Genomic DNA, 15,114 nt, shown 5'->3' on the forward strand with positions numbered 1-15,114 from the left:
CTTCTTCTTCTTCTTCTTCTTCTTCTTCTTCTTCTTCTTCTTCTTCTTCTTCTTCTTCTTCTTCTTCTTCCTCCTCTTCTTTTTTCTTCTTATTATCAATATAAATCCAATATTTGTGTGTGTGTATTTGTATGATGTACAATAAAAACAGACATTTTATCAACACTTCACATACAGGAAAACAAAATATCATCATTACAGTATATTATTATACTTGTTAACATTTAAATAATGTATTTATTGAAATTTCTATACCTAATATATTGCGCAAATAATCCATTAGATTTCCATTATTATTTTTTATTTTTTTCAGGCTTCCGGTTTTATTCTGATGTCGTGACGCAGCCCGGAACCAATGTGCTGGGAACCAACGTAGATCGGGACCGGAAAACGTGAACACAGGGAGTCTGTGCCTTGTTGATAGCATGTAAGCTAACGTTTGTTGTTGTTGTTTTTTCTTCGTCGAAAACCGTCGAAATACCACAAAAACAAATGGAGTCGACGGGACGCTCGCTGTATTCAGTATGTACGAGTCTTCTTCATTTCACTGGCTACGAGTGGCTGATTTTGTTTTTAGCCCGGAAGCTAACAAGAGATGACACAAATAAAAAGAGGAAATACTGTAATTGGTTGTTTTGAATGTTGTGAAGTGAAGCCTTTTTACCACTGATGATCAGATTAACTGGAATTTAACATATTTAACTTTAAAAGCTGCTGTCATACATTTCGAGGTTTATCAGACGTGTTTCCTGTTTTGTTTATTGTTTTTATTGTTGAGGGGCAGATTGTTGGAAACACAGAGAACAGTTTATTTCTCAGTCGGTTAAGTCAGGTGACATTTGACCAATCGATTATTGACAACAATTAGTCGATTTGGTCAATTATTCGGTTCAATAAGAAGTGGTCAATAATTTCTCTGTGAGACTTTGAAGTTTTAGTTTTGTCTCTTTAGCCTGTTTAGTTTTTAATAAAATGAATATTTCTCTAAGCAATTTGAATGGAAATAAGCATTTTCCACTGTTTTTCTTACATTTTACTGACACATTTGTTACAGAAAAAAAATTACAGAAAACACGAGCCCCTATTTTTTACCTCTTATGCAAAACAAATACATTTATCTGCTTAATTCAAGTTCGATTTTTGTGTTTGTGTTTGTAATTCATATATTAACGGTTTATATAGTTATTTATATTAAGGCGAATGGTTAAACTCTTTCATTTCTTTGTCTTAGCAGTTTGATAACAAGATCTCAGGGAATCATTGATGTGTTTTTATTGGCTGATAGACCAATGTCCAATGTAATAGAATCCAGTGCAACAGCCATAACATTTGTTTGCCTACCGCTCATAATGTTCTAGAGAAAGATCAAGCAATAGATTAATATAACAATCTGACAGAATATCTCTCCTTATCAGTTGGGCAAGAAATATCCACGACTGGTTAATTATCTATACTAGTTTAATAATGTGGTTTTTTCATTCATCAGGCCGGCACGTCAGGAGATATGACTCGCAGCACAGAAGAAGATTCTCTGGTGGACGGACCCCTGATCTCTGCCGACGCCCTCCACTCGGCCATCAGGAGAGAGTTCCAGACCCTGCCGACACACTGCTATGCTGCGCTGCTGTCTCTGCTGCATGTACGTGACACACACACACACACATTGTGTTTACACGCACTAGATTAATGAGAGAATTCCCTTATGTCAGCAGTAACCAGACTGTGTAAACGTACAAAGGGTAACATAGGAGGAGCTAAACAAACTGAAAGTAAGTGTTGAATGTGTACACAAGCAGCTGAAAGCTCGATCCAATGTTTGAACAGAATTTAAAATTGTCTTTCAAAGACTCTTATTTTAGTTTGATAAAAGTGCTGCAACAGTGCGACAGAAATTTAGAGCTGTAATGAGGACATAGATTAAAAGGCAGCTATTAATAATTTAAAAAACTGGGACATTATCTTCATCCATCTTCTCCACTGTGATGCTTTTCTGCTATTCTCTGTTTAATACTTTATGATTGTAAATTAATATCTCAGGGTTTGGGGCAGAACAGGACATTTGAAGATGTCACTTTTGGAAACTGCCACAGGCCTTTTTCCATTAAGAAATAATAATACACCTGAGATTAATTGATAATTAAAAGAAATTGTCCATTGCAGCCCTAAAATCATTTCATATTATCTTTTGAATTCCCCCCTTTTTAGAAGATGATGAATGGAGAACTTGTAAAGACATTTCCAACAATCCGTCATCCTATTTTTAATTCTTTCTGTGGTCTGTTTATTTTCTGCAAATAATAATAGTCTGTATAATAATAGCATGTGCTGGTCTGACACGTGTTCTCTCTCCCACTTCTCTCTTCCTCTTTTCAGGTTGTGTTCGTGGTGTTGTCGGTGTGCGTGGCGGTGCTGTGTGTGTTGAAATTGGGCGACGTGGAGGTGTGTGCGAGTGTGTTGGGCAAAGTGACTGGTGACAGTGTGATTGTGTTCGGGAAGGTGTGTTTGTGGGTGCTGGTGCTGGTGTTCACCCGCTGCGCACAGCACCACCACGGGCAGGCCAGGAGGAGAGGATACCTGCAGTTCTACAGACAGACACAAGGACTGAATCACCTGCCACTCGCCGCTCACTCTGCAGGTACCAGCTGCTCGTGTAGGTGTCAGGTTTGTCCACAAGGTGGCAGCGATACTGAAGGGAAAATGTATGTGTGTGTTTCGCAGGGAACGTTTCAGTGTTGGTTGTTCTGGCTGCAAGATTGTCTCCGCCTGTCCAGTCCTACATTCTGATCAGCATCCTGGTGCTGGAGCTGCTGGTGGCAATGCCTTGTCTCTTCTATTACGCAGGTAAATTACAAATTTATATAGTATAATGTCGCTGTATGGTTACAGATAGAACGTTTTTAGTTGAATGTTGAAGTTTTACTGCATCATTTTTTTTTTATTCATGGAATCACAGCACACACATGCATGTAGTCTTTACGGCCGACCGTAAACCCCTTGTGACCACTTCATCAAGCCACACACACACACACACACACACACACACACACACAAACACACACACACACACACCACACACACACACACACACACACACACACACACACACACACACACACACACACACACACACACACATATATACAAACCATTGGTTCCCAAGTCCCACCCAGTTCCACCCTATCCCCAAACCTCAAACCAAGAGACTCACTAAATAAGACACACACTGAAATAAAATAAAAAAATAAAAAATTCCTGGCATTGAAAGATTACTCAGTGATGTAAAACAGTGAGAAAATATAACTATAATAATACATGAACTACAAATAAAAAAAATATTTATTAGAATGGCACTAGAGAGCACATGACCTAACACTCTCCTTAAATACAATCAATCTGGGAATTTGGTTTAAATGTTGAAATCAAGTATTTCACAGAGAAATATGTTTAATATTATATCTTATATTTTTCATCTTTTAAACTGCCGTTACTGCAAAGCCATTTTCAGATTTTAATTAACAGTTTATAAGCAGAGTGTGGTTTTGTTTTGCCGTTGCAGCATCATTCACGCTGTCAGGTTTCCCGTGGATGTGGGTCGTAATATCAGTAGTGATATATGGAGAGACACACCCTGCAGATTACATTACACACACACACACGACACGCACACACACACTTCCCCCACTCTCAATCTGAGCAGATTCGCATCACAATACCTGCCCTGCCCTTTTCAGACCCAACAGCATGACAATCAACCATTCACCTCTCTGTCCTCTCTCTCCCCCTCTCTCCCCCTCTCCCTTCCCCTCTCTCTCTCTGCTGATGTGCTGTTTTTCTTTTTTACTTCAGATATAAACTCCCTGCAAACTTTGTTGATTAATTCTTCCACCAACACGTCTGTTATTTGTCTCAGGTCCAGAGGTTGATAACAAACTTCTAGTTATTAAGATCAAATTGTCGAAAAGTGCCGATAGCTTTATTGATATGCTGCAAGAGCAGGGTTAGGGGAGGTTTCACTGAATTTGCTGTCGTACAAGTCAAAGCATTTTAGGGAATATTTCTGTTTTCAGGCATCAACTCCCTGAAAAGATTTTGCCTTCTCATATGAAGAACAAAGCAGGATATTTTATGTGTCTTGTTTGTGGCCGATGCGTTCACAACAACAGGAAAGTGTCAGAGAAAAGTTCCAGAAAATGTTTCTTTCTCTTCTCACATACAGCTCCTCTGGAAATCTCCAGACTTTCAGTGCAGGCCTGAAAACAGCTTAGTTAACAAAAAATCTCGAGGGAAAGCAGTGGTGACAATTTACATTGTGCGTTTGGACATCCTTCCTAAATATGATAAAGCCTGTTGCATATAGTGCTTTTTTTCCCCTCGAGCTTTTGTAGGAACACAGTTTGATTTTGTGTTAATTAAATAATATTTGACAAGATGACAAACTAATGTGTGACTATGACAAATTGATATAACGAAGCAGAAATTAGCTAATGGGCGGAATGATCAGTTTGGGTTCTGAGCTTAACAGCATAAAAAAAGTCATGAAAGCTTCCACTGGAGATGTTTGTAATTATCTGCAGTGTGTTCTGCACATGCTGATGAGTTGAGCTGAGGTCAGGCTCCGATTGTCACGTGATTAAAATCGGCCATTAGAAGTCGCTGCAGTTTAACGGTGAATTTTCACAGAACATTCCCTGATTCTTAAATCTGCTCAATGTCTTTTTATTATTTTAGATTTACAGTATATTCTGTGTAGGCTTGAATGCTGCATCAGACCTGTAAGGACTTAATAATGAACCATTTTTAATTATATAAAACTACAACATTTTCTTGTTGGTCTAAAAGTTTCATAAGCAGCTCCTTTTTTTCATACATCCTTTGTGTTACATAACTTTTTAACTATTTAGGAAAATTCAATCTAGTAATTTTGTTGATGTACAATAGACCGCATGTTAATAGCAAATCAAACTTTGAACATGGAACCTCAGCATGTTTTAGTAATACAGCAGGGAATTTATTTTGCAGCTCCTTCTTTTATTTAACATAGTGACTCAATGCTGATTTTTATTTTATTTTTCCTCAGAAGTAAAGACTCAGATACTCAAGTATCGTGTTGTCAGGTCCAGGGTTTGACTTTTAACTGCTAATCTACAGGGATACACACTGTGACACATCTGATATTACTATTCTCATTTATTTACTTGATATAAACAATAAATATGTTCTTGGTAAAAGTTTAGAAATGCTGTAACATATATGAAAGTGATAAAAAAGACTCCGCATGTGTTAATCGCCCAGAAGGTTTGGTGAAGGTTACTGCAGCGGCCTTGCTTTCGTCTAAAGGACAAATGCTGTTACCGATGCTCTATCAGAGGATATTGATATGTAAGAATGTGTATTGAAAGGAAATTCATATTAAAGGTGTGTTTGGCAGCTGAAGGGCACAGATGCGAGGCGAAGATACCAGGGAGGCAAGGAGAGGAGATAAGAGGCATTAGGATTTACCCTAGCCAAAGGGTAGCCCTGAGCCCGCTCCACCCAAACACAAGGAGGGAGACACACACTCACACACATTGTCCCCGTGTTTACAGTGAGGGTGATCCAGTGTGTGAGGGGGTATCTCCGCTCACCCGTCGCATTCCTCCGCAGATCAGTGCAGTCAGGCACGGAGCGAACTGAGCGACGCCTCGCAGCGCAAACCTTTTAACCCAGAAACACTTATTCACACACACACACACACACTCTGACTCCGACTCCGACTGATGCAAAGTGTCAAGTTGGCATCAGTGAGATCAAGAAGGGAAAGACAAACTCTGTAGAAGAGCGAGAGGGAGATATATAATGCCTGAAGCTATGAAGTCCATACAGGAAGGCCTCGTTCAACTTCTCTTTGAAGTGCGTGCTGATTGTAAGTGTGTGCGTGTGTGTGTGTGTGTGTGTGTGTGTGTGTGTGTGTCTTTGAGGTTTTCTGTATGTTTCTGCCTCTCTCATTTTAACATGAATGCTCTCTCCTCTATAGAACCCCATGCACATCAAAGCCATGCCGTGGCCTTCAAAGAGTAAACTTAGAATACATCTCTCTCCTCGGCCTGGTCAGAACATAGTGTAGGCACTGCAGGGCGCACGCACACACACACACACACACACACACACACACACACACACACACACACACACACACACACACACACACACACACACACACACACACACACACACACACATACGCACGCACACACACACACAAACACACACAGCATTAAAAGTCACTCTGGTTTAACTTTGTCAGATTTATTCGGATTTTATTTATTTTGATCAGCCAATTTATTTAAGTGGGTTATGTTCTGAAGTTGATTTCCACTCTGAGAGTTAGTTATTTCTTTGAAAACCTGTTAATAGAAATGTTGAGCAAAGCCAGTTCCATATAAAACGAAAGAGAGTGTAAGGATTGTGATTTGAATGGAATAATATATGTCCAGGTAAAGTCAGTCCACCAGAACAATTCAATACTTACAGAACAATTCGTTTTTATCTTTATTCTTTATATTTCTACATATGTGTTGCTTATTGTGGAGAATAAGTTCAATTCATCAGTGCAAAGACTGAGATAGTCCTTGAAGTAGGTTTTTGATTATTTTCTCCTTCACATGAATCAGAATCATACATATTGCAAAGTAGGTTTTCACATACATTACAGGGAATGCAAAAATAAACCAAATTTAAAACGCAGGTACTGTTAGAATTAGGAGAAAGATAGGAATCTAACGTAAAGGAGCAATAAGCGAAAAAACTATACAACAAAATGGAATATATAAAAGCAAAAAATAATATGTACAGAAATTAAGTAATTCAATGATATAAGGAGCCGGCTTTATCTGCAAGAATGCTAAGATGAACTGGGAGGTGTTAATGTTGCTCAATGCAAAACTGAAAGTCAGTTAGTTTGGTTGTTGGATCCATTTCCCTCCAAGTCTTTGATCCAGTCGTTCCATCTTCGTTTTACCACTTTGTGCGTTAGCATCAGCTGTTAGCACCTCTGCAGCTTCACTGTTATCACCTGGAAATGTGCAGCTCTGGATGGGTGATTGAAGCTTCTCAGATCTGACCAGACCAGGTCTGAGCACTGTCTGTCCAGCCGCATGAGTCTCTAACAGGGATGTGTGAAATGTGTCACTTCTTCTACACTGCGCCATCCGTCCATCCGTCCATCCAGCCGTCCCTCCCAGTATCTATGTCTGTTTCTCCTGCTGCTCTGATATAAGGAATTCCACAGACAGCAACCAGATTGAAACACTTCACTCTTTTTTGTGTCTGCATTACGTCACTGTGTTTGTATTTGTGTTATACTCACACACACACACTATAAAACCACCTGATTTACAGAAATGTTAAACTCAACATTACTTGACATAACGGTACATTATAACTTCAGCAAATATCACAAAGTATTGTGGTACATAAATACAATTAGTTTGTTTGATGAGGGTGCTGCTCTCATTTCTGCATAAATAAACTGTAGCACCAGAACAGACCGAGGGAGAAATGCACATGAGATTTGTCTTTGAGATGAGGCTTCACTATAAATAAACGCTTTACTCTTATCTGAAATAAGAAACATCTATCTTTCACTTTCGCCGATGAGGTAATGTTTTCACCCAGTCCGTTTGTTTGTCTGTTGGTTGGTTGGTTGGTTTTCTGCTGAACTGGTTTCCATGAGCTTTGGTGGAGGGATGCAGTTTGGGTCCAGGAAGAACCCATTGAATCTGGTGCAGATCCGGATCAGGGGGCGAATCTATGACATTTTTGAATATTGATTTCCCAGGAAATAATTAATGATAAAAGAAGAACATGTAGAAAAGTACAGATGTCTATTTGCGTTTGCAAATTGAGGGGGGACTCAGGGGGACTGTTGGGCCTTGGTGGAGGTATGCGCTCTAGTGAGGGCAATTCTAGTTCAAACTTTTACTTTTCAGTGATCCTAGAAATCCATTGCAGTGGCTTTGAGATATGTTTTGCATGTATCTTTAATTATGCTCGTAGGCTACAAAGTTAAGAGTAAAAATATATGAAAAGAAATCAGCAAACAACACAGTGGTCAATGGTGGTGGATAATGAAAGTAAATCTATTATCATAAATAGTAACTCTAATGATGTTGAAAATTCATCATGTTGTGTAACTAAACTGATGATTCCAACAGGCTGCAATACATGCCAAACATTTGTCAACCCAAGTTCTGTACACACACACACACACACACATACACACACACAGTTGTCGGAAAGTCAAAATGTTGACATAACATGGTTATTCTGAGTGTGTTTATCATGGAAACGTTTGCTCATCTGTGTGCTTTATGTTTGAAAATTTGAAGTAATGGTTTTGTTTATTGTTCTGTTACATACGTTGTAAATATGTGACCCCAGTTTGCCTCTTTGTCGCTCTCTCTAACAAACAGAGGCTTATCGTCACTTTTTATCCTTTTACCTGCTTCTTTTCTTCTCTCCACCACATTTCTCTGACTCTGTGGAATGTCTTCCTCACACATACGTGCTTAGTATTTTTTTATTTACGCACACAAACACACACACACAGATTTAGGGCCTCATTATGCAGGAATGTGCAGTATTTCTGAGGATTGTGTTGGAGTGTGGATCCTGAGATGCTGAACTGTAGCAAAGCAAAGATAGCGCTCTTTAGAACCTCCCTGACAATTTCCTCTGGCTAATGACACTCACAGTCTTATCAATACTCAGCCTGCTCTTCCCTCGGCCCTTCCTCACACACACACACACAAATACACACACACACCTTATCTCCATTCAAAGAGCAGCGACATTCAATCCATATTTGGCCCCTGGCTCTTCTCCTCTCGCCCACTGTATCCTAGACACTCACACCTCGCTGCTATCCCCACCTCTTTTGTGGAGGTGTATGTTTAGGGTGTAAGAATTAGAGGCTTGAGTGCAGGATATGGCAGCCCATAAGGGCTAAGTGCAGGATATAACAGCCTGTGTGTGTTTAGGAGAGGGAGTGGGATGGAAAACAGTAAAAAAAACAAATGTGTGCTGTTTCTCACCTGAGTGATTACCGTTTGTAGGAGAGCTCTCACTGCTCGATAATGGTTGTGCGTCTGACTGAAGATGTCGTGTTTGTGTTTTTTCTAGTGAAGGTGATGCGGTTCAACGGGGAGCGAGCCGCACCGGACGTGAGCCAAGAGGAGCACACTCACAACTACAGTGTCACGAGTCTGCCGACTGAGACCGGCTTCAGGTAAACAGATTCCACTGGACCACACACGCTGTCCAGCCCCTCTCAGTCCCCGTCTGTCGGCCTTGTGTTTGGATAAACTGCCGAGCGACCTCACTGGCACAACAGAAAGGTTTCTTCATGCTGACGACAAGACTGAACTGAACGTCCCCAGATAAACAAAGACACAATGAATGTTGAGGCTTGGTCCCCTTACTTGTGAGAGTACGGCAATAATTTTGGTGCTGAATCGTCATCCTATTTCTCAAAAGAAACAGAAGGAGCATTTCTTTGATACTACAAAGTAAACTTTGCATTTTGAGCCATGTGTTTGGGGTTAGTCAGTTTTTACAACAGAAGGACGGTGAGTGAGGCATTGATCCACAAATGCTGATTGATATGCTTTAGTTTTAACGACTTATTTCTCAGGATCAAACCAGAAGAGTTTACATTTCTTCTATTAGCTTTGTGTCCATGTTGTTTTTGATTTAATTCAAACTGAGATATTACGGCATCCCTTACATTTGCAGTGAAAGTGACCAATTTCTACCTTGTCTGGAGGAGGCTCCTCCCAACCTTCTCTATGTCTGTCCATTGTTAAAAAGTGACCTCATTGTACAAGTTGTGAGTTAGTGCTTTTTTGGAAACAAAAACTACAATTTTTACAGAGATATGAGTCAATATTACCAAGATACAATATCTTCATGTTTATCTCTGTCCACGTCTCTAAGGGTTAATAATGTATAATCTCCTAAAACATGACAATCATTTCACATAATCATAAATGTGTTTTTAATCATTTTTACACCTATGGCACAGACAAATAAGCTCTTGCTACATCCAGACTACGACATTTAAAAAATTATGAAACGCTACTTGCCTCGTTTTACTTTGAATACTCAAAGGAAGCCTCGTAGTATAGATGCAGAAAAACTAAGATGTTTGGAAACAAGAAAAGAAATCCCTGCTCTTACTTTTCTCCATTGTTATTTCCTGTTCATCATTATTTTTCATATTTAAATGAAAAGTATATGGATGTAGCCTGTATCGGCCTTTAGACAAATAATACATAGCTTATTTGGAGATTCTGCAGATCAGTTCATAGTTTGGTTTAATTTCATATTTGGATATGTTGACCAAAATGCTGTTTGTGTCTGTTTTCAGAGAGGGCTCAAGTCTGGAGGAGGTGGTGGAGAAGCAGGCCGACCTGATCGAGTACCTGAAGCAGCACAACACCTTACTGAGCAAGAGGCTGTTCAACCTCACTGCTCAACACTGACCCCAGCGCAGCCTCATCCTTCTCTCTGCAGAGGATCTGTGGCTTCAAGAGAAAAGACTTAAACCATGAGAAACACTGGATAAAAGACTGAAATAGGCAAATGCACCTGTGCGCACAGCCCGAGTGAGTTGGACAGATGACGCAGGAGGAGGTGAGCTGAAAGTGGAGGAAGGTTTAAGATGAGAAGATGAGGAGTCATGGGTCACAGATCGGAGGTGAGGGGTTTTTATCGCTCTTTTTACGACCCCCAGTGACCCGTGGATGCTGCCGCCTGTTACTGCGAGAGGAGCGGAGAGGGAGCGACTTTGTTTTAGAGATCATCTGCACTAAAGAGGGACTGAAGGAGCAGGAGGGAGAGGTTAACTCTCCGCGGTCAAAGATCCCAATTAACGTTATGTGTCTGTAAAGTGGTATTTTTATGTCTGAATTTGTGTAAATACATAAAGTGGTGACAGCTTTTTTTTCTACTTGTTCAGTCAGTTATTTTGAGTATTTGTGATCCAGCTCCAATAAATCTTTAATATCCTCATTTCCTTTCATTTTTGACCTTTGTCAGGAGAAGAATTGACACTATAACAAAGTGAAACCCAAGTAAGAAGCTGCTGTTTAGTGTTTATCTTGTGTCAGGTTTTGTAAAAAAGAGCCAGAACATTAGAAACAATGCCGCGTCAACATTGGCTGGTGTGAATGTCTTTTTGCAGCCTCACCTTTTTTCTGTGTTAAATTTCAACAGTCACGGGAATCTACGTTAACGAAATATCGAGGTGGTCATCTGAGCCCTTGGGTGTTTGTTCCCCTTTGTGATTCCTTTATGCTCCGGCGTCCGCAGCTCCGCAGGGAGCGCGGCATTTACGACTTCTTTCCCATGTGACTTCTGCTGGGAGTCGTCCAGAGGGCTGCGGGGATCAGGGTCACTGTTTGATCTGAGCCTGATGCCGTCACAGATATCTGATTTTATTCAGCTCTTACTGATATTTCTCTGAGTCTTGTTTGAACTGTTATCCTCACATGTTGCCACAGTTCTCCACATCCTCTGTCTGGTGTTACTTTAATGCACACGACGAAACTCAACAGGTAAATTCATTTGTTTTTTTTATTAAAAAGTTTAAAATGTGATTCAATAAACATTTGAAGTGCATACATGCATTTTAAACACTTATAGGAATACTATGTGGGCGCTGTTCATCGTAGCTGCAGTCACTGGACACGCCCCCTGCTCTTTGGTCTGTAGCTTCTCAGTGGAGCGTCTGGATTCATCAGGGAGGAAGTGGAAGCTTCCTCACGTGACGGTGAAAGCAGCGTTGGCTTCCGCAGGCGAGGAGGGAAGGTGCTTGAGGATCGGAGGACCACCAAACTGCCATACAATAATATATATCATGGTTTATATTTACACCATTTCTTTCTTTGGAATGAAAACTCAAGCTTGAAGCTGCTTGTGCGTATGTGAACAGCTACATATACATAGTATATACATATAGTCTTTAAATGGCCTTCCCCCCCCCCTCCATTTCAGTCCATGCCCTGATACAAGGGTCAATCCATGGATTTCCAGTCGCGTCCTTTTATATATTTCTCTCCTTGGGTCGCTCTCCTTCGTGTGTTTCCACCTGTAATGGAAAAACAATTTATCAGTGTCTGGATTCGAAAGGGGTCAGAGTGTGACAAAAACAGATTAAGTGACTGTGCAGGAGTCCAAATCAAAGCTGAGAACTCCCCCCTCCTCCTCGTACCGCCACTAAAACCTTCCTCTTCATCGTTAGTGAGATTTATGTCTGAGCCTTTCCCCCCCCTGCACTGGTGCGTGAACACACACCTCTGCCACCGATCACACACACCTCCTTAACTGCCACCTGCCAGCTCTAACTAGGGTCCTGTTCTAGGCTCATAACCTCTTTCTTCACAAACAGAAACATGCATGGAGTGCTTCTCTTACCTCAGGGGAAGGGAACCCTCGAGTGGAGGGGCAAGCAGCGCCTGTGTGGGCAGTGGTGTCTGTGGTACCTTCTCCTCAGTTTGAGGAAATCTGAAAGAAAGAGACGTTTCGATTAAAATATGCAGCTTTATAGGGGGTATTAGATATTATATTTTGTGGTCTGTAAGTAAGTTGGGCAGCTCACAGGTTGTCCTAGGTGTTAAGGTAATTTAGATAAGTCTCAGATTGCACATTTAGCACTAAAATAAGATTTAACCTCATCTCTCACAGTCACCATTCTCCAGTTTGGGTGATTTTGAAGCTGACAACTTGTGTTATGGTTCAGTGGATCCTCTCCTGACCATGGAGGTGCCTATGTTCCTGTTTTTTTAGTTGTTGATTGTTTGGATTCATTCACCAGCAGCAGGAACGACCCCCTTCTAATAAAGTGGAACTCCCAGACCTAACACATGATTATTTTTAAACGTCCCTAATAAATCCACTTTGACTCCCGCGGTTCACAGGCGGCCCGCCAAGCCCAGGAAGAATTAAAGTGCCAGATGACTTTATGGCCTCCTCCTCCTCCTCCTGCTCCACCTCCTCCTGCTCCCTGTGAGCACCTCCTCCTCCTCCCGCTCCCCTCGCCTGCAGCTACGCTTCTTTACACTTGGCACCGCTCCTCCATGTCATGTTAATGGAGGCGGCTTGTATTTGCATTGGCGTTTTAACACCGAGACTCACAAAAGCGCCGGAGCGTCTTCCAGCCCGGGGACAAAGGGACCCGAGGGGGGGCTGTGCGATCCCCCAGGCGGCGCTGCCTCCCCTCTTCATCCCCTCTTCCTCTTCCTCCCAGTCATCCTCTCCTCTTCCTCTCCATCATCACATGAACCCAATCACGACCCAACCCCCCCCCCCCAACTAAAAACAGCTGTGTGGCCACTTAAAGGTCGCCACGCGTAAAAGCGCAATTTGGATTTACGCAACAACAAAAAAAAAGTGCCGCAAACAATTTACACTTTTAAATTTCAACTGCACGTCTCTATATTTTCTTTTTTGATTTTTTAAAGTAAGCTGTTTATTTCCAATACAACGGGGGGGGGGGGGGGGCAGCGTACGTGGATGGTGCACTTCCGCCATGATGAAGTTCCCTCGGTGCGTTTTCTTTGTTTGAACATTAACAGTGTATCACATACCATTGAATATAATGTTAGCGAATATTTAAAGTTTGACTTATTTGTAGTTATTTGCTAATACGTTGAAATAGCTTAAAAACAAGTACTGTTGCTATGGTTACCTGCAGTTTCCCCGAACATCGCGCAGTGATTTAAACCACTGGTAAAACCCATAGACTCTGACGGGCCTACGTTTGACGATGAGGGACACCTGCCCGCCATTTAGGAAAGTTTGACTATTTAATTAAACAGTTCTATTTCTATATCGGAGTAGTTTTGAACTTAATACAAACGTTTAAAGCCAAAAGGCATTAGTTAAAGTTGGCTAGCCTAGTTGAAGTTAACCTAGTTAAGGACTGCGGCTGTTAACCAACAACTGTTGGTCATCCAGGAAAGTTGGACGGTAAAGTTTTGCAATGCTTCTTACAGTAAAGTAACTTTTTCTTTATACTTAGTATTAAGTTTGAAGTCAAGTTTAAGCTAATTACCAAAGTTTTAAAGAAAATGGGTGGGTTTTAAGTTAAATAACCTAGTTTAAGTTAGCTAACCTAGCGAGACGTAAAGTACATTTGTGATGCTTTTACATTAAAATAAAACTGCCCTTTTTAAAAATGTTGAGTCAGTTGAAGCTCACCAACAAACAATCTCTAAAACCCAATGAGCATTAGTTAAAATTAGCTGACCTAGCAAGAAGTTAGGTACAGTAGATTCTCTGAGATTCAGAAACACTCCTGGATAAGAACCACAATGGCAGCACCTGGCGGCCATTGTGGTGTTCTGGCTGCTCTGGGAGATGCTTACCTGGTCTGGTGGAGGAGACTGATGCCACAGCAGCTGCAACCAGCAGGAGCAGGTAGACCAGGCTGAAGATCCTCATGGTTACTGGTGTGTGTGGCTTCAGAAGAGCTCAGTTAATGGTTGTGCTGGTTTTCCCCCCAGAAGTCCTTCTGCTCTCTGTGCAGGACAGATGATGCTCAGTGGGGTTGTGTGTCCTCTCCTTGTCCTTCAGTCCCAAAGACCCAGAGTCCAGTGCACCGAGGACAGAGGAGCCTCCTTTCTCCAGATGATCAGAATGTCCCCGAGGAATGTGAGTGTCCTGAGTGTTTGTGTGTCCAGCGAGAGTGCGATTGTCTCTGTGTCTGAGAGCAAAGTGACAAATAGTGCTGATCCCCCCACCTCCTTTATACAGCCTGTTAGAGGGAGGAGGGAGCATGGGGAGGGGGTGTTGCTCCCACAGCAGCTCTCAGCTCAACCCCTGACACACACACACACACACACACACACACGCACGCGCGCACACACACACACACACACACACACACACACACACACACACACACACACACACACACACACACACACACACACTCATTAAGCATTGCACATATTGACCCCACATGTAGAGGGCAATTCAAATGACAGGAAGCCCCCTCCCTAGCCTCCAACTGCCCCTTGAACACACACACTCTCCTGCTGCATTTTGTGTGTGTGTGTGTGTGTGTGTGTGTGT

The 15,114-nt window shown here is 41.6% G+C and overlaps 1 protein-coding gene across 3 annotated transcripts; it reads left to right on the forward strand.

Moving 5' to 3' along the window:
• The first annotated feature begins 372 nt into the window (after window positions 1-372).
• On the forward strand, window positions 373-11,049 carry tmem192 (transmembrane protein 192). Of its 3 annotated transcripts, none has more exons than XM_061089741.1 (6): window positions 373-427; window positions 1,487-1,639; window positions 2,374-2,635; window positions 2,719-2,841; window positions 9,160-9,265; window positions 10,406-11,049. In XM_061089741.1, the coding sequence occupies exons 2-6, from the start codon at window positions 1,505-1,507 to the stop codon at window positions 10,518-10,520; spliced, it is 741 nt and encodes a 246-aa protein (XP_060945724.1). In that variant the 5' UTR covers window positions 373-427; window positions 1,487-1,504; the 3' UTR covers window positions 10,521-11,049. The 3 variants fall into 3 exon arrangements, with proteins under 3 accessions (XP_060945724.1, XP_060945719.1, XP_060945713.1); XM_061089736.1 differs by having other exon boundaries at window positions 392-526; XM_061089730.1 differs by having other exon boundaries at window positions 392-522.
• The last annotated feature ends 4,065 nt before the right edge of the window (window positions 11,050-15,114 follow it).

Source organism: Limanda limanda, chromosome 2 (genome assembly GCF_963576545.1).
Source record: "Limanda limanda chromosome 2, fLimLim1.1, whole genome shotgun sequence".
In the NCBI taxonomy this organism is placed as follows: Eukaryota; Metazoa; Chordata; class Actinopteri; order Pleuronectiformes; family Pleuronectidae; genus Limanda; species Limanda limanda.